The sequence below is a fragment of the Phaseolus vulgaris genome, chromosome 6 (assembly GCF_051622355.1).
Source record: "Phaseolus vulgaris cultivar YP4 chromosome 6, ASM5162235v1, whole genome shotgun sequence".
Lineage (NCBI taxonomy): Eukaryota > Viridiplantae > Streptophyta > Magnoliopsida > Fabales > Fabaceae > Phaseolus > Phaseolus vulgaris.
In genome coordinates, this window is record NC_143503.1 from 18712664 (window position 1) to 18733062 (window position 20399).

The 20399-nt window shown below is 36.3% G+C and overlaps 1 protein-coding gene across 11 annotated transcripts in view; it reads left to right on the forward strand.

Annotated features, from left to right (window-relative positions):
* LOC137831123 (callose synthase 7) overlaps positions 1-20399 on the forward strand; it is a 42423-nt gene that overhangs the window by 18779 nt on the left and 3245 nt on the right. For 6 of the 11 annotated variants that reach the window (XR_011084342.2, XM_090304002.1, XM_090304003.1 and 3 more), the window contains 21 exons: positions 1359-1443; positions 1532-1581; positions 1696-1782; positions 2407-2511; positions 2621-2715; positions 2805-2886; positions 2979-3142; positions 3240-3363; positions 3466-3560; positions 3663-3756; positions 3846-3997; positions 5692-5801; positions 5886-5996; positions 6087-6155; positions 6252-6438; positions 6533-6644; positions 18529-18651; positions 18746-18858; positions 18993-19076; positions 19410-19522; positions 19645-19874. Coding sequence is in view for 10 of the 11 variants with exons in the window: in XM_090304002.1 (XP_090160128.1) it covers positions 1359-1443; positions 1532-1581; positions 1696-1782; positions 2407-2511; positions 2621-2715; positions 2805-2886; positions 2979-3142; positions 3240-3363; positions 3466-3560; positions 3663-3756; positions 3846-3997; positions 5692-5801; positions 5886-5996; positions 6087-6155; positions 6252-6438; positions 6533-6644; positions 18529-18651; positions 18746-18858; positions 18993-19076; positions 19410-19522; positions 19645-19874 (2385 nt within the window). In the remaining variant the exon portion in view is untranslated. Of the gene's footprint in view, positions 1-1358; positions 1444-1531; positions 1582-1695; positions 1783-2406; positions 2512-2620; positions 2716-2804; positions 2887-2978; positions 3143-3239; positions 3364-3465; positions 3619-3662; positions 3757-3845; positions 3998-5691; positions 5802-5885; positions 5997-6086; positions 6156-6251; positions 6439-6532; positions 6645-18528; positions 18652-18745; positions 18859-18992; positions 19077-19409; positions 19523-19644; positions 19875-20399 lie in introns of those variants that run through there. The other 5 variants (XM_090304009.1, XM_090304008.1, XM_090304005.1 and 2 more) reach the window with 4 other exon arrangements.

Sequence of the window (20399 nt, forward strand, 5' to 3'; positions counted from 1 at the left end):
AGGCACTCTTCATTATTTTCTGGGTGTTGAAGCTACTTGGACATTGGATGGTGGCTTACATCTCTCTCAAACCAAATACATTCAGGATCTCCTTCACAAAATCAACATGCTCTCCTCCAAGCCTCAACCCACATGAATGCTCTCCACCTCTCGTCTAACAAAAGACACTACCACAGCTATAGATGATCCTTCTCTCTATCGATGTGGTTGGATCGGTTCAATATATCCTCATTACTCGTCCAGAACTTGCCTATAGCGTCAATAGAGCGTGTCGGTTCATGCACAACCCCCAATATCACCACTGGAATGCTGTTAAGCGCATTCTCCGCTACCTAGCTGGCACTACCACTCATGGTCTTCATCTTCGGCGCCCATCTCAACTCACACTTAATGCCTTTGCTGATGCTGATTGGGGCTCTGATCCTGATGACAAGAAATCAACCTCAGGCCTTGTTGTCTACCTGGGATCAAATCCTATTGCTTGCCTTTCAAAGAAACAAAAGGTTGTTTCTCGCAGCTCTACCGAAGCTGAATATCGCAGTATTGCTGCCACTCTTGCTGAACTCAAGTGGATACAAAATCTGCTCACCGAACTTCGTCTTCCTCCTACTCTTCCCACCACTCGATTTGATAATCTTGGCGCTATTCTTCTTGCATCCAATCCAATCATGCACTCCAAGACCAAACACTTTGAATTAGACCTTCATTTTGTTAGAGATACTATCCAACAAAAGCAACTGCAGCTTCTTCATGTTCCGCTACGCTACAGATCGCCGATATTTTCACCAAACCATTAAGTGCTGGCCCGTTTTCTACTTTGTCACATAAACTAATGGTGTATCCTAAACCATTAATTTAAGGGGGGGATGCTAGTTATAACAGTCTAAACTGTTTTATATGTATTGACTACTGAACTGGGTACTATTAATACCCAGTCTTCCCTGTTCTAAATGTACGTTCAGTTAGTATTGAATAATAAAGTTCTCTCTTTCCTCTTATTCTCTCCTCTAAATCTTCTATTCTTCCTCTACTCTTTTAGACTTAAATAATTTCCAAATCATGTAATTATGTTAATAAGGAAACTTTCTGATTACATTAATGATACAACATCTCAGGCCTCTCCTTTTTCTCTTTTTCTCATTTTCTCATTTTCTCTTCAATCATAAATTTGTGAAAACTTTAAAAAGATAATGAAATCAATTCCCAGTAAATGAACTACCAAATTCTTGCAATCGTGTTTCATATATTTTCTTTTTCCTCTTTATATACATGCCAAGATTGTACGAAAGTCAACAAATATTTTAAACTGTAATTCATTAAATTTGTTTATCTTTGGTACTAAATTTATCTTTCCACAGATATTGCCCCTTATTGGACCCACAAAATTAATCATGGGGATGTCCATTGATAACTACCAGTGGCATGAGTTCTTTCCAGAAAATGGTAAATATTTTATGCCCTTTTCACATCTACCTGTCTTTGCTACTTATTCAGTCAGCATAACTGGCTTCAACTCACATTACTGCCACAGAGACTCACAATATATGTATCGTCATTGCAATATGGGCTCCAGTTATCCTGGTAAGTATAGTAGGAAAGGAATTTTGGACTAACGAACTTCATTTTATTCCATTATTCTGCCTTCACATTTGTACATTAATTCATTCCATTGTTATATGTTTCATTAATATATAGGTTTATTTTATGGATACTCAAATATGGTATGCTATTTATGCCACTCTGTTTGGTGGCATTGTTGGAGCCTTCAGCCATTTGGGAGAGGTTAGTGGCATGTTTATTGCAACATTTTATATCTGACTTTTGTAATCCCCCCTTCTTATTTGAGTTCTTCTTTAATCCCACAAGAAAATAATTGCATTATTTGATACTAAGCTGTCTTATAAAATACATTTGTTCATGGTTTCTTTTTCTTTAATTGAACATTTGCTTGGTATATTAGTGATATAATACATTTCTGATTATGATGCACATATACCTAAATTTGGTGATGTGGACATATCAGATACTGATATATGTTATACTGCTGCTTCTGTACCAAAGCATGAATGCCTTGTCTTCAAACGACTTGCATTTTTTCTTTGAATAACAAAAGGATCATTATCTTAACTTGATTATAATGATTCTATATAAATAATTTTTTTCAATAATAGATGGTGATCGAAAACCAATATAAATATCATATTATATATTTTAAAAAAATAAATCAATAACATATACACAATTTATAATCATCATATTTTAATATATAATGTACTTGTATCCTAAGTTTTAAATTTTATCATATTTGTGTGCTGTATCTTATTTTAGCTAGTGCTTGTACCCATAGCCATGCAACATAGTTTTTTTTTTCTTGGTAATTTTCTCCTAATATTTTGCATCTCTTAGATAAGGACGCTTGGAATGCTCCGGTCCAGATTTCAGTCTGTTCCAGTAGCTTTCAGTCAGCGCTTTTGGTCAGGAAGAGACAGAAAGACTAAACAGGAGGAATCGGTACTGGAGTTCATGTTTCAAAATTTGGTATTTATGTACTATGAAATTATATAACTTCGTAAAAGCTGAATAAGTATCTGGTGTCTTGTGAATGAATTTTTGGTGTCAGGATGAGACCTATGAACGGAATAATATTGCATACTTCTCTCAAGTTTGGAATGAATTTATAAATTCTATGAGAGAGGAAGACCTCATCAGTAACAGGTCCGAACTACTGACCTGATACTTCTTGCATTGCATGCCTGGTTCCGAATTTCAAGCTTCTGATTATATTTTTAACTCTAATTGTCCAGGGATAGAGATTTGCTTCTCGTCCCATACACTGCTAGTTATGTTTCTGTAATTCAGTGGCCTCCATTCTTGCTTGCTAGTAAGGTGTGTCATATGAGTGGTTCCCATGGCCAGAAGTTTATTATGACTGAATGGACGTGTCTTTTGCTTTTCTAATTTTTTTTTCAATGTGACAGATTACTATTGCTGTTGACATGGCAAAAGATTATAAGAAGGAGACTGATGATGATTTGATCAAAAAGATAAAGAGTGATGGGTATATGTATTCAGCAGTTGTTGAATGCTATGAGACTCTCAAGGAGATAATATTGCACCTTCTGCTAGAAGCAGAAGATAAGCTGTAAGAGAGAAATATTTGTATAGCCTCTGTTCTCCCATTTAATTTTCTTCTTAATGGAATCCTCATGAGTATTGGGTTTCTTCCATCTATGAGACAGGGTTGTGAGCAGTATATGTGATAAAGTAGAACAGTGTATACGTGATGAAAAATTTGTCAAGGAACTGAATATGAGTGGCTTACCTTCACTCAGCGAGAAGTTAGAGAAATTCTTAACTCTACTGGTACGTTTTCCCAATCATGCTACCTTTTTTTCTCAGTATACTTCAGTTCCTTCTTGTAAGACTTATTCAGGTTTATAAATATTATTTTTAACCCATTGGCAGCAATCTGAAGACGGCCAACTTGAATCCCAAATAGTCAATGTCCTGCAAGATATTGTAGAAATTATCATACAGGATGTCATGGTTGATGGCCATTCGTATGTTTGAAACAGTCACTGGAACTTAGGTTTATGATTTTTTTTCTTAAACGAGATAGTAAGTACTGCTTTACAATATTGATTTGGTTCTTCCTTCTCCAGGTTTTTGCAAACACCTGAACATAATTTTAAGACAGGGCAGAGGTTTGTCAACGTTGACACTTCTTTTACACACAAGAGAGCAGTGATGGAGAAGGTAGTCTTGACGATTGTAATTTAGTGAATCTATTACATTTTTCCTTTTGAATGTGTTGTTGCTTACAAGTTTCTGTTTTCTCTCTGTAGGTTATTAGGCTTCATTTGCTTTTAACAGTCAAGGAATCAGCCATAAATGTTCCCCAAAATGTAGAAGCCCGCCGTCGTATTACATTCTTTGCAAATTCCTTATTTATGAACATGCCAAAGGCTCCCAAAGTTCGGGATATGTTGTCCTTCAGGTCAGTCATTGTGATATGCTAATTATATATTGAAAGGAAAGGGGAAAAATAGAACAAGTATTGATTAAATTGAAGGACAAAGTCATGAATGGTTTTTCATGACCCACCGCCCAAACAAGAGTGCTTTGAGCTTAAACCATGGACAAACTGTTAGGACAGGACCTCCTATTAAGGTCCATGAAAGGAGAATAAGGGAGAGAGAAATATAGCTATTTTATTTAATTCAAGTAGCTGAAGAGTTTGTTAGTGTTTTTGTGGTTGTTATGTTAGGAAGCTGTGTATATATGTGTTTGCAGGTTCTGGGGTGAGGGTAGGCAGAAAAATATTGTGTTGATAGTAGGAGGTTTTGGACCCTTTGAGTGCCAGTGTTGTATGTGTAAATTGTTTGTACATTGCAAGTGTTATACAGAGAAGTTCTTTTTTCCTTTTGGGAGTTTCTATCTTACAGGTTTTCTGATTCAGATTAGTATACTCTATTTTGTGTTGAAATGATGGATGAATTGTTGTGTGTGCACAATGTCTACTAAACCTGTTGCATAATCAAGAGAATTATGCTGTAATTAAGTGCAGATTCCATTCTATATTTATTAGGACAGATTTGTTAGTGATAGTAGGAGGTTTTGGACCCTTTTGGGAGTTTCTATCTTACAGGTTTTCTGATTCAGTGTATAATAAACACATTGGTATACTCTATTTTGTGTTGAAATGATGGATGAATTGTTGTGTGTGCACAATGTCTACTAAACCTGTTGCATAATCAAGAGAATTATGCTGTAATTAAGTGCAGATTCCATTCTATATTTATTAGGACAAATTTGTTAGTGATTTTATTTTATTTGATTTGTACAACTTTAGACACCCATTATGTTTGACTTTCATTACCTATTATTTCTTTACTTAATTAGGTTATAAAACTGTCTATAAATAGAGACTGTAATCACATTTATCAAATACATCAAAAATACATTTCATCTATTTCTTTCAACTTGGTATCAGAGGCATTTAAAGTCTATCCTAGTGACTGTTTGTTGGGCCTATCGTGTCACCCGTTATCGGGCCGTTATCAGATCACCCATAATATGTTGTCCCACGCACGAGCTGTCACTTTCGGTGTAAGGAGGGTGTGTTGGAGATCCCACATCGACTAGAGATGAGAATATTTTATTGTATATAAGTGGGGGCAAACCTCACCCCATGAGCCGGTTTTATGGGGTTGAGTTAGGCTTAAAGTCCACTTTGTAATATGGTATAAGAGCATATTTAGATACTAATAAGATGTCCTTTTTCATTACTATTTCTCTTTATTGTTTCCTTTTAAATCAAGATAAAAAGGCTATTGCATCACTATACAGGTTATAATCCTAACTAGGTTAGCACTACATGTTGACACCTCATTTATTATGGCTGCATCGAAGTATCTACTTGTTGACTTTCCCAAATATGGATGATTGTTTGCTTTTGCTGAGAGAATTATTGGAGAAGTTGTGCTTAAACCTAACCACATGCTCTGTTATTTATTGGTTGTTGTACTAAAGTGACAAATTAACTAATATCTGGCCGAACTATCAAACGTAAAACCTAAATACACTTCACAGCATATTCGAATAATGCTAAACTTTTAACATTAGTGTTAATATCCTAACAAATTTCCCTCATACTACTGTGAAATGTAACTTATCTGAATATTGCTTCAGTGTTCTGACACCCTATTTCAAAGAAGATGTTCTATATTCTGATGAAGAACTCAATAAGGAAAATGAAGATGGGATATCAATTTTATTCTACCTAACCAAGATATATCCTGGTGAGTATTTTTATATGCTTACTTTTATTTCTGTTCCTCTTGTATATGTGCACTCATTTACTGACTGAAACTAATGTACTGTAGATGAATGGGCCAATTTCCATGAACGACTAAAAAGTGAAGATCTTGAAGAAGACAAGGAAGAGTTAATGCGCCAGTGGGCATCTTACAGAGGGCAGACACTCTATCGAACAGGTCTTGATAGTAATGAACAGTATTTTCATTGCTAGATTTTAATATTCATTCCAATTTAAATGTTGTTTTTCAACTTCTTGTTTTTGTTAGTGAGAGGAATGATGTACTATTGGCAAGCTTTGATCCTTCAATGCTTCATCGAGTCTGCGGGAGTCAATGGTTATTTCTCTATTTGCATACTGCGTTCAAGTTAAAATTCTGAGATATGCACAAGCCTTTCATTTATAGATGAAATACACGTCTTTTCTCTTGCAGCTCTCTCTGAAGGCTACCGGAGAATGTATTCTTATGAAACAAATAAGAAGCTTCTCGAAGATGCACAAGCTATGGCTGATTTAAAGTTCACATATGTTGTTTCTTGTCAAGTGTATGGTTCTCAGAAGAAGTCCAAAAATCCTAGAGACAGAAGCTGCTATAATAACATTCTCAATCTGATGTTAACGTGAGTCAGTACAACCAGTTGCTCAACTTTTATTAGTTCTTGTATTTGTAAAACAACAATGGGATTGAATTGAAAAATGGAACATTCCATGCAGGAATTCAGCCCTTCGTGTTGCTTACATAGATAAAACAGAAGAGACAAAGGATGGAAAATCTCAGAATGTTTATTACTCTGTTCTTGTCAAGGGAGGGGACAAGTATGATCAGGTACGGACAAAACATCCTTGTTTCATGATTTATCGCGAGCTGTGTTTTTTCCATATTTAATGGAATTTAATATCTATTGTCTGCCAGTGTAATTTTTTTAATGCTCAACCAATAAGAAATTATGCTAGGTATGTTATAGATACTGAAATTATGATAAGAATGATATCAAGAAATTCAGAGAATAAGCAATGATTACATTGAAAATTGCAGGAAATATCAAAAGTTAAACTGAAAAAAAAAAATATAAAAGAAGCCGTGCATTTCTGCCCTGTGAGACTAGCCACTACCAAAACTCCTCAGCACACTGTGTAATATGTCCTTTCTTATAATTTTCTGCGTGAGGGAATGTGCTGGAGATCCCACATCGACTAGAGATTAGGAAATTTCATAATATATAAGTGGGTGCAAACCTCACCTCATAAGCCAGTTTTATGAGGTTGAGTTAGGCTTAAAGTTCACTTCTTAATAGTAATCAATCCTAGACCCTCGTAAGGGTTTAGTAAAAATATCTGCTAATTGATTATTTGAATTAACAAATTCAATCTTCATATCTCTCGATATGATCTTTTCTCGAATGAAATGACAATCAATCTCAATATGTTTAGTTTTTTAAGAGACTGTTTAAGCCAAATAAGCTCACAAGTAGCCAAGGCCACCATAGCTCTATATTCTGCTTATGCACTAGATCTCGCCACAATACTTTGTTTCTTGCTATTCTAAGAGATCAAGTTATCACCAATGGACACATAATAACCGGAAGTTGATCTTCTATCAGAAGGAGATCCTGCCCAATCAGCATCTGAATAACAAACGACTTTAGTATGGTTATTATGACCATATAACAAACCTTTTCCATGAGATCCTTTAATGTACTTCACTATACGAATGACTGCATTCCAATGATCTTCACATGGAGAATTAAGAAATTGACTTACCAAACTTAAGGTGTTGTTTTACTTGTGAGATGCCATGGTGATCACTTCCTGTAAGAACAATGTCATCAACATATACTACAAGATAGATACACCCAATACTTGAGTGACAATAATAAACTGAATGATCTGCTTCATTGCAAGTCATACCAAACTATTGAACAACATTGCTAAATTTTCCAAACCAAGCCCTAGGAGACTGCTTAAGGCCATATAAGGATTTGCGAAGATGACATACCAATCCAGGAGACTCCCCATGAGCAACAAAACTCGGTGGTTGCTCCATATAAATTTCTTCCTGCAAATCCCCATTAAGAAAAGTATTTTTGCATTCTAGTTGATAAAGAGGCCATTGTTGAAGAGCAGCCATAGCTATGAATAAGCAAACAAAAGCCATCTTTGCCATTGGAGAAAAAGTATCACCGTAGTCTAAACAAAAATTTTGGGTAAAACTCTTAGCCACAAGACGAGCCTTGAGACGATCAATAGTACCATAAGGACCAACTTTGATAGCAAAATACCACTGCAACCAACAAGAGATTTCCTAGTTGGTAAAGGAACAAGTTCCCAAGTTCCATTACTGAAGCGCATTCATTTCATCAAGCATGGCCTGACGCCAACCATGACGAGCTAAGGCATTACTTACAGATTTTGGAATGGATACAAAAGAAATAGACGAAAGGCAGGTATAAAAGGGTTGAGATAGTCTGTGGTAACTCAAAGTAGTATAATGTGGAGAGGGATTACGAGTAGAACGTATACCTTTACGAATAGAAATAGGAAGATTAGGTTCAACTGCTGGAGGTTCAACTGTCAGAGCTGAAGGGGGATGAGGTGTTGGCACCAAAAGAGAGTCAGTTGATGAACGATGAGGCGTTTGATGACGACTATACACCTGAAGAGTTGGTGGCGGTGGTGAATCGTTAGGTGCATTAGGCACAACAAGAGGAATAGTAACTTGATTAGATGACGACATAGAAGAAGGACAAGACTTAAAATAAAGGGAAGATTAAGGTGACATATGCTGAAATAAAATAATGATTTAAAAAAGGTGAGAAATATTTATATCCTTTTTGTGATCTAGTGAACCCTAAAAAGACAAATTTGTGAGTTTGGAGATAACTTATCATGGGTAGGACTAAAATTATGAACAAAGCATGTGGACCCAAAAACTTTGGTAGATAAAGAGTGGAAAGGGTCATGTGGAAATAAAATAGAATGAGGAATTTTGTCATCTAAAACTAATGATGGCATGCGATTAATGAGATAACATGCACTAAGAACAACATTACCCCAAAAACGCTGAGGAACATCACCATGGATTAAAATAGTACGAGTTGTTTCAACAAGATGTCTATTCTTGTTCTTAGCTACCCCATTTTGTTGAGGTGTATAAGCACATGAAGTTTGATGAAGAATACCATGAGAAGCCATAAAATTTTTAAAAGAATGAAAAAGATACTCACGTCCATTATCACTGCGTAAAATTCGAATGGAAATTCCAAATTGATTTTTAATTTCATTAGGAAATATTTGAAATATAGAAAACAACTCAGAACGATTTTTCATTAAAAATACCCAAGTACATCTTGAATAATCATTAATAAAAGTATCAAAATACTGAACTCCTAAATTAGACTTAATACGACTTGGTCCCCAAATGTCAGAGTGAACTAAGGCAAAAGGAGATGAAGCACGTTGTGAGACACTACTAGAAAAAGAACTACGAATGTGCTTTTCTAACTTACACGACTCACGATAAAGTAGACACATTAGACAAACTTGGAACAAACTGCTGCATCTTGGCAAGACTAGGATGACCCAAGTAAGCATGAATGAGAGATGGAGAATCCATAATCGCGCCAACATGTGCATAGATTTGTAGTTGATAAAGTCCATGAGACTCACATCCGGTGCCAATCATCTGTCCCGAACTTTGGTCCTACAAAGAAACAAAATCTTTGGTAAAATAAATAACACAATCAAGGGAACAAGTGAGACGATCAATGGATAATAAGTGAAATGGAAACCCAGGGACATAAAGAACATAATCAATAGATAAAGAAGGAAAAAGATTAATAGGACCAACACCATGTGATGGTACCCTATATCCATTGGCCATGGTAACCGAAGGTAAATAACTCGTAGTAGATAGGGAAGAGAAAAAAGATTTATTACCAGTTATGTGATCTGTGGCACCTAAATCTAGAACCCAAGGGCCAAGGGAAGTGGAGTGAGTGAGGACAACAAAAGATGTACCTGAATGTGCAACAAAAGCCGTGGAACTAGGGTTCTAACGATCCTCATACCATTTAAGAAATTCATTGAAAATAACAGGCTGACTTGGGTTATCAATTGAAGTAACTGAGCAACCGCAACAAATTTAGGAGGACTACCATGTAAGGCATAACATCTATCAATTTTGTAACTAAGTTTGCCATAATGGTCACACTTGTGATGCCCTTTGCCCGGCTTGTGAGGGTGAGTACGATCATTATGCTAAGAGACCAAAGTAGAAGAGTCATCAACATGAGACATTATATTAGTGGTATGTTTACCTGACACACGCAGAAGGGTAGAACAAATGGAAGTAAAATTGGGCACGATAGGAGATCCTAAAATTTGACCACGAACATGAGAATAATCATCAGGAAGGCCATGTAAACCCAATAACATGAAGAACTTGGATCTTTGTTCTAGTTCTTGAGAAGGAGTAGGGGCAGGAGGTAATAACTCATTAAAATCATGAAGAAGAGCATGAAGTTTATCCAAATATTCCACCATTGTACCATCAAGATGTTTGGGAGCAACAACCGTGAGAAGATTTTGACACACCATAAAGACGTTATGTATCATTGGTGTATAATAATTTTTCTTGTTCCCAAACCTCTGAACATGTCTCATAGGTACGAAAAAATTGTTTTAAGATGAGTGAACAGTAGATTTGATAACAATGCATAATTGAGCATCAATTTTCAACCAACAGGAAACCTCATTTTCAGCAACATTAGGGTGGGTAAGATGATCAACATAACTTTGACTCTTAAGCCATAATTTAATATCTAATGACCCAGTGTCATAATTTGTTCCATCCAATTTGTCAATGGAAAGATGAACATTGACATAATTAGTATAAATAGACGGATCCGACATAATGACAGCAGAAGAAGCCACAGTGGCAACGACAGCGAAAGAAGCCATAGAGGATAAGGACAAATCCAGTCCCCGGTCAATTGGCGGCAGTAGCAAATGTAAGAATTAATGGCCTAAACAACAGGGGGTGAATTGTTTAACACAAAATTTTCGCAAATGTTAGCTAATAATGAAGATTTATGAAGAATTACAGAAAGAGCAATCAGGGAAGCCAAGAAATCAAAGCTGATAAAACTGTTAGCAGAAAAACAATCGGTTGAAATTTCGATTTAACCGGTTGTTTATAGCACCAGAGACAAAAACCACATCAAACAGTTTGTAATAAGTGAGAGAGAGAGAAATTTCACACAATCAATTATACTGGTTCACTCCTTACCAGAGTTACATCCAGTCCCCAGAAAACCTTTGGGTATTTCACTAAGTAACCAACAACAGATTACAATCACACAACACTACAAAGAGGTGATCTTGATCACACAAGAACACACCCTCTTTGCCTTTTCACACAAACATAGTTAGATCAACCTCTGACCTTACAGATTTACTGTTTTACAAATATACAAAAGGAAAAACAATTACAAGAGTTGAAAGGAATAGAAAGAAATAGATGGAATGTATTTCTGATTTGTATTACAAATGTGATTACAGTCTCTATTTATAGACTGTTTTACGATCTAATTAAGGAAGGAAATAATAAGTAATAAAAGACAATTATAATGGTTGTTTAAAGCTGTACAAATCAAATAAAATCAAATCACTAACAAATCTGTCTTAATAAATATAAAATGGAATCTGCACTTAATTACAACATAATTCTCCTGATTATGCAACACTCCCCCTCAAGTTGGTGAATGTATATCTATCATTCCCAACTTGCAAGTAAGATCTTCGAATTGTTTTGTGGGAAGTCCTTTAGTAAACATATCTGCCAATTGTAGTCTTGACGGGATGTACTCAGTGGCTATAAGACCATCATCCAACTTTTCCTTAATAAAGTGTCGGTCTATCTCTACGTGCTTTGTTCGATCATGTTGAACCGGATTGTGTGCAATACTGATAGCAGACTTATTATCACACGCCAAGCCCATAGGAGCTTCATATTTTATTTTAAGGTCATCAAGTATGATCTTCACCCATAATAGTTCACACACCCCTTGAGCCATGGCTCTAAATTCCGTCTCTGCACTTGGTCTTGCAACTTGATCATGCAGTATCCTGTGGTGGATCTCCTATCAACAATCGATCCTGCATAGTCAGCATCAGTATATACTTTCATGAATAAGTTTTCCCCTTTTTTGAATAAGAATCCTTTTCTTGGGGAGGCTTTTAAGTACTGAAGAATTCTATCTATTGCCTGTGAGTGTCTTTCCCTTGGATCATGCATAAATTGGCTAACCACACTAATTGCATAGGCTATGTCTGGCCTAGTGTGTGATAGATAAATGAGTTTCCCCACAAGTCTTTGATATTGTGTCTTCTCCACTTTTGGGTTTTCCTCATCATTCCCAATCCTATGATTTTGCTCTATTGGCACTCCAGTGGGCTTACAACCCAACTTACCAGTCTCTTTGAGAAGATCAAGGATGTATTTCCTTTGAGAAATAAAGATGCCCTGTCTTGAGTAAGCAACTTCTATCCCAAGAAAGTACTTCAGCTTCCCAAGATCCTTCATCTCAAATTGAGCAGCTAGTCTCTCCTTCAAATTTTGTTTTTCAATCTCATCATCACCTGTAATAATCATATCATCTACATAGACCAAAAGTAGAGTGAGTTTACCATTCTGAGAGTGTTTTATAAACAGAGTATGGTCACCTTGGCTTTGTCGGTACCAGAAAGATACCATAGCTTGAGGAAACCTTCCAAACCAAGCACGAGGTGATTGTTTAAGACCATACAAGGCCTTCTTAAGTTTGCACACCTTATTTTCTTCATTAACATTACCATAACCCGGTGGAATCTCCATGTATACTTCTTCCTCCAAGCATCCATGCAAGAAGGCATTCTTAACATCAAACTGATGCATCTCCCAATCAAAGTGCGCTGCCAAGGAGAGAATAATTATGACTGTATTCATTTTTGCTACTGGAGCAAAAGTTTCCTCATAATCGATCCCATAGGTTTGAGTGTACCCTTTTGCAACTAACCTTGCTTTATATCGATCCAACGTGCCATTAGACTGATACTTCACTGTGTATATCCACCGACAACCCACTGCCTTCTTATCCTTTGGTCTCCCTACAATCTCCCAAGTCTCATTCTTTTCTAATGCCTTCATTTCTTCATTCATGGCTCGAATCCAGTTCTCATCCTTTAAGGCTTCTTGTACTGATGTAGGGATTCTAATAGAATCAATAGCTGAAAGAAAATCTGGTGCTGCATAGAAAGTTTTTCTGTAGACACAAATTGAGATATAGGATATTTGGCACAAGATCTTTTTTCTTTTCTCAAGGCAATAGGTAAATCATCTAGGTTAGTTTTATTTAAAGTGTCCTCAAGAGTCTCATAGGTATGAGTTCTTACCTTCGGTTTGGACAATTGAAGTTGCTGTTCGATCAGGACGGGTTCTTGTTGCCTTCGTTGGTATTGTTTCCCAAAGTATCTGTCCTCATTATTCTTCTCTGGTAATGATGTTGGCATAGGGTCTTTGTCATTCTCCCTAAGAACGAAATTCTGCAACAAAGGAAAAGGTGGCAACTCAAGGTCCTCAGCTTCTTGAATACTCTCCCCCTGAAGCTAAGAACTAGGAAAGAAAGACTTTGTTTCATGGAAGCTGACATCTTTGGAAACATAAACTTTACGACTTTGAGGATGATAACATTTGTACCCTTTTTGTTGGGGGCATAACCAATGAAGACACATTTGATGGCACGAGGATCTAACTTACCTCGATACGGGCTATGAACATGTACAAAAGCTGGACAACCAAAGACACGACTCTGAAGACTAGTTAACATGGGAATAAAAGGATAGAATATGGTCATAAGCTGAATAGGAGTAACACCCTCTAGAACCCGAGAAGGTAATCTATTAATCAAATAAGTGGCAGTCAGGACGGCTTCCCCCAGTAAGATTTTGGAATAGACATTTGGAAAAGTAAAGCTCTAGTTACCTCAAGGAGATGACGATTTTTTCTTTCAGCAACCCCATTTTGTTGTGGAGTGTCCACATAGGTTAATTCATGAACAACTCCATTTTCCTGAAGAAACTTTGAAAGGTTCTGGTTGACATATTCTCGTCCATTATCAGAACGTAATCTCTTAATTGGTCTTTCAAATTGTGTTTGAACCATTTTGTAAAAATTTACAAACAAGTGAAAAACTTCAAACTTATCTTTCATGAGGAATATCCAGGTAACGCGAGTACAACCATCAATAAATGAAACAAACCATTTTGCACCCGAGATATTAGGAATAGATGAAGGTCCCCATACATCAGAATGAATAAGATCAAAAGGTTTTGAACTTCTATTATTATTCGAAGGAAAAGTTGTTCTATGGTGTTTAGCAAACTGACAAACATCACAATGAAAAGACTCAACCGATAATTTTGTAAATAAAACATGAAATAAGGATTTTAGGGTACTAAAAGGAGGATGTCCAAGACGTCTGTGTTGAAGCCATATCTGAGAAGATGACCAAGATTCAGTGCCTTGCTGAAGACTAGAAGTGTGTGCCTGTAGTTTAGCACATTTTTTAGTTTCTTCCTGTTGTAAGTAATATAACCCGCCCTGCTCTTTAGCAAGTCCAATTGTCTTCCTCGTGGCAAGATCCTGAAAAACACAATGGGAAGGAAAAAATGTTATTGCACAATTTAAATCTTGGGTAATCTTAAGAATTGACAAGAGGTTATTAGATAGGTTGGGAACATGAAACACATTTTTTAAAGGGAAGGAAGGTTGAAGGTGGATATTACCACGACCAGTAATGGGGGTATTGGAACCATTAGCTACAGTAATATGTTGGTTATAAGATAAGGCATTGTAGGATGATAAATAAGAGGAATAAGGTGTCATATGATCAGTAGCACCAGAGTCTATAATCCAGATATTCTCAGTACCAGAAGCATTAAAGGATAAGAAACTAGAACTCTTACCACTCATGGTTAAAGAACAAGAGCTAGTCTTACTAAGAGAGTTCATGAGAGCTCGTAAACGTTCCAACTCTTCTTTGCTGAGTGAGGGGACCTCCTCTGCTATTTGAGGGAAAGGTAAGGTCGTACTTTCAGAGTCAGATGATGCTTGATTAGCATGCCTTTGTATGGTACCTTTGAATCCTCCAATACGTTCCAAGACCTTCTCCTTTCCATGAAGTTTGAAGCATCTTTCCTTAGTATGACCTGTCTTTTTACAATAACTGCACCAACGATCTTCATGATTAGCCTTTGTGGGAGGCTTTCCAAATGAAGGAAATGAACCTTTTATAGGGCCCTTGCCAGTCGCCACAGCTGAACTATCACCAAAGTTGTTAGTACTTAGAGCTGAACTATCAACGGAGTTGCCCCCATCCAACATTACTAACCGAGTTTCTTCCCCTCGTACAATGTGAAAAACCTCTGAGAGAGAAGGGAAATTTTCCTTTCCCAAGATCTGAATCCTAATTGGATCAAATTCAGGGTTTAATTCAGAAAGAAATTTAAATATGCGTACCCTTTTCAAGAAATTGTGTTAGTGCAATAGAGTCATATGTGCACTTCATCTTCAAATTTTGATATTGATCTAATTCGATCCATAAACCATTCAACATACCATAGTAGTTTGTTACTGAAAGGCTCCCTTGGGTGGTATGAAAGATCTTGTTTTCTATCTCGTACCATGCTGCAGTATCTTTTGTCAGAGTATGTTTGACAAAGGTTTTCCCAAATCTCCTTAGCAGTGGAGAAGAACATACAATTTCGGCTAATCTCTGGCGTCATAGAATTCCATAACCAGGTCATGATAAGAGAGTCTTCATCATCCCAGTCTTCATATTTCGAATCAGTTTTGGCTGGAGGGTTCCCTTCTAGGTGACTCAATTTCTTCCTTCCTTTGAGAGTAGCACGAACCAACTGGGCCCATTGCAGGTAGTTGTTTCCATTGAGACGATAACTACTTTGCAACATCGGCAAATCATTGGAGCTAAGAGAGGTTGTGTTGTTAGTTGTCATTGGTAAGAGTTGACCGAAATACGACAAAACTGGTGGTGATTTTTGTTTGGAAAAAAATATTCCAGCAGCAGCGGTCAACGGCGGAGGTCGGCGTCGGAGGTCGGCAGCGGAGGTCGGCTACGTCGGCCGGCAGCGGAGGTTGAGGTCGGCGTCGGAGGTCGGCAACGAAGGTCGGCGTCGGAGGTCGGCAACGAAGGTCGGCGTCGGAGGTCGGCACGTCTGTCAACGTCGGGCGGCAGTGGAGGTCGGCGTCAGAGGTCGGCTACGTCGGTCGGCAGCGGAGGTCGGTTACGGAGGTCGGCAGCGGAGGTCGGCACGTCGGTCGGCAGCGGAGGTAGAGGTCGGCAGCGGTAGTATTTGCAGCAATGAAGGCTGCCTAGAAAAGTAATTGCAGCAATGAAGGCTGCCAAAAAATTGCAGAAACAGAGTCTCCCAGATCAGGAGCTCTGATACCAAGTTGAAAGGAATAGAAAGAAATAGATGAAATATATTTCTGATTTGTATTACAAATGTGATTACAATCTCTATTTATATACTGTTTTACGATCTAATTAAGAAAGAAAATAATAGGTAATAAAAAACATTTATAATGGTTGTTTAAAGCTGTACAAATCAAATAAAATCAAATCACTAACAAATCTGTCCTAATAAATATAAAATGGAATCTGCACTTAATTACAGCATAATTCTCCTGATTATGCAACAACAAGAATAGAAGGAACAGATTACACCTGGTGTACAGGAAATCATAGAGCTCCTAATTCACTTCTTGAACCAATTGCACAGCCTTAGGCAATCTTGCTAAGCTTGAATCAAATCTCTCTCAAAATAGTTTCTTAATCTCTCTTTCTGTATATTCAAATATGGAGGGTAACCCAGTTTTATAGCTCTTCAAACTTGCCGTTTTAGGCAGTTAAACACGAGCCAAAACAGTTTCAAATCAACTGAAAACAAATTTAATAGGATTTTGAAAAACTGTTAAGAAATTCAAAAATCAACCGGTTGAAATGTCGTTTTAACCGGTTGAATTGGTTTTGACAGTTAGTCAATCAAGTCAAAAACAATTTGAAAACCCTCCAAAAAAGTTGGGTGTAAAACAATCGACTAAACCAAGAAATCAATCGGTTGTTTTTCACTTAGCTTAGAAAAACACTTTTCATTTTCAAAACCAGATTGATTCAGCTGTGCTTTGGATTAAGAATAAATTTTACAAATACTAAAGTACCTTGAACTAAGCCCCAAACACAGCAGCACGGGCATCAAGTTCTTTTCACAAATTTGGAGGCATCAAAGTTTCATTTTCAGCAGCAAAGATGAAGGCTTCCCTATGCTCTAAATACCATATTAAAGGGAAAAAAAAATAGGGTAAATTCCTTGTGTATATATAACACATAGGGTTATGTTTATATAGGAAAAGAAACATATGGGCTAAGCCCATATGAAATGTCTAACAATATCTATAATATCTCATAGTATCTAATTATATCTAACAGTATCAAAGTCAAAGTCATGAGTTCGATTCCAAATAGACAATTGCTAAAGGGAGATTGTTGTAGGTAGCATTAATTGTTTCTAGCGAGGCAATTGCTGAGGGAAAGATTGTTGCAGGTGACATCAACTGTTCCATAGTGTAGGCTAAGTGAACCAAGTTACAATTGAATTGTAATGCTTAGGCTATTACGCTCTTAAGTAGAAAGAGTTACACCGTGATTAATAGGTTTTGGCCTAATGATTAGCGCTCAATCCAATAGTGGACAGACAATTAATGCATCTAACATGTGACAACCACATGCTTGTGTGACTTTTTAGTTTGATTTGTAGATTATAGGATCTTGAAGTGGTTGGAGGCAATGTGTAGAATGTGTTTAGTCATTGTTGGCAATGGGAAAAGCTGTCGTAACACTCCTGGGTTTATCTCTTTGAAGCTTTGGAATCTAGATTTTAGAATTATATGAAAATATCTTATTATAGCTTAATATTATCCTTTAAGATGAATTTTAGCGAATTCTCATTATCTCTTAGGATTGATTCCTATATTTTCCTATCTTATAATGATTCGTTTTCCTAATTTACTTATGGTCATAATTAGTGTAAATAAAGGTTAGCGCTCTATTTTTTATGAACATAGCAGCACATCAATACTTTGTAATGCGTATAAGTTAGTATTAGTTTTTTCATTCTTTATTTCTCTTCTATCCTCTTTACATAAGGCCACATATTTTAAAAGATTTAATTCAAATGTATGGAGAATGGAATTCTTGAATTGTTGAAAATAAAAGATTGAAAGTAGACAGAAATTCAACTAAAAGGACCAATTTAAGTTGTTTTTATCCAACAGTTAACTAACCACTTCTTTAACAATGGAGAAATAAATATGGAGCAGATACTTTAGAGCTGAAGCAAATGGAAAGATATGATTACAGCTACTATAATTCTATAAGAATATTATTAGGGTGTCAAACTAAAGGATGTTATGTGCTACTATTTGCATGGTATAAAGTATAAACTGAAGAGATTTTCTATTGTGTTACTGTTGTGCCTAACTATATGATGAAATAGTTTGATATTGTGCACACGTTGCTCAATTCATGTTAAGTTGGTTTTCCGTTATGAATAGCCTTACATTTAGTTCAAATTATTTGGTATTGCATTACTAGGAAATATATCGCATCAAGCTACCTGGTCCTCCAACAGGAATTGGTGAAGGGAAACCTGAAAACCAAAATCATGCCATTGTATTTACTCGTGGAGAAGCCTTGCAAACCATAGACATGAATCAGGTAACTTTTCCGGGGACTTCAATTTAATACAAATTAAGTAGCACTTTCTGTATAACTCAATGCTCCTCCCTAATTCATTGTTTCTTCTGTTAAGGATAACTACTATGAAGAAGCTTTCAAAATGCGAAATGTATTGGAAGAATTCCGACGTAGTGGGAGACGGAAACCCACCATATTGGGTATAAGGGAGCATATATTTACCGGAAGGTATGTGTTGTCACAATATCTAATATTAAGTTTTGTTTGAATTAATTTTTCACGATCAAGAAAATATATACTTCTACATCATCAAACTTGAATTGGCACAAGTTATATATGCTTATGTGTTTCTTATTTTGCAGTGTTTCTTCACTTGCTTGGTTTATGTCAAACCAGGAGACAAGTTTTGTCACCATTGGCCAAAGAATTTTGGCAAATCCATTAAGGTTAGTCTCAATTTTTTTGTCCTGTGATACTGACTGTAAGTATAATAATCCCCTGGGATTTTCATATTGTTTTCACAGCTTTTGTACCTTTTACCTTATTCTCTATTTTGTTTCCTCCGCTTAGTTAATGTACAAGAAAGGGTTTGATTTATTATTTATTTACTTTCCCACAAAAATCCCTTTAGGCTTGAAACATGAACAGAGCACAGACATGTCACTACTCTGTGCTGCAACTGAATTTAATTCAAGAATAGGACAGTCTTGCTTTATTCTCTATGAACTAACCTTTTTTTTTTTACTCCAGTTAAGTAATCCACATTTCTGAATTTGCAGGGTCCGGTTTCATTATGGTCATCCTGATATATTTGACCGAATCTTCCACATAACAAGAGGTGGCTTAAGCAAAGCATCAAAAGTTATAAACTTAAGTGAAGATATATTTGCAGGTACTAATAGTAATTGCTACCCTACGGATCTAAATTTTCAACTAATTCTGCTTTCAATTCAAATTCACATTGGTGATTTATGTTTGTGGGAATTTTTGACTAATTATGCTTGACATTCTCAGGGTTCAATTCAACTCTACGTCAAGGATTTATCACACAACATGAATACATACAACTAGGTAAGGGGCGTGATGTGGGCATGAATCAGATATCACTATTTGATGCCAAGGTTGCAAATGGAAATGGAGAACAATCACTTAGCCGGGATGTTTATCGACTTGGACAACGATTTGACTTCTACAGAATGTTGTCATTCTACTTCACAACAGTTGGTGTCTACTTCAGTAGCATGGTAATTGATTAAATCTCATTTTGGGGATCTTATTGGATAGTTTAAGATATGTGGATAGAAATCTATCTACAATTTTTCATGAAATGAGTGATTTCTTGAGGCTTAATTTAAGCACTTTGTGCCAAGACACGTGTATTACATAAAATAAGGAGTGTAGACAATGCTTAATAAGTATTTAATGTGTGGTTCATTTAGTTTAGAGAAACCTTAAATTGGCGATATATAGTCCTAAAAAAAATTGGTGACTAAATATTAGAGTAGCCTTGTTCTAATGTTTAGTCTTTCAAAAATTTGTTTAGTCAACACTTTAGTCTTCCACATGGACCTATATAGTGACATTTTAGATCCTTGTGGAAATAATTTGGTGACAATTTAAATCTTTGAAAGATTGATTTGGCAACCAACACTTTTGATGGGCATACCAGCATGTAACTTTGAAGGAAAAACTGAGGGTTTTCTCTTTAGTTTAATTCAGGCTCATTTGAGATTGTGTTGACCTTTTGAAAGTGGAAGATAGCAAAAGGT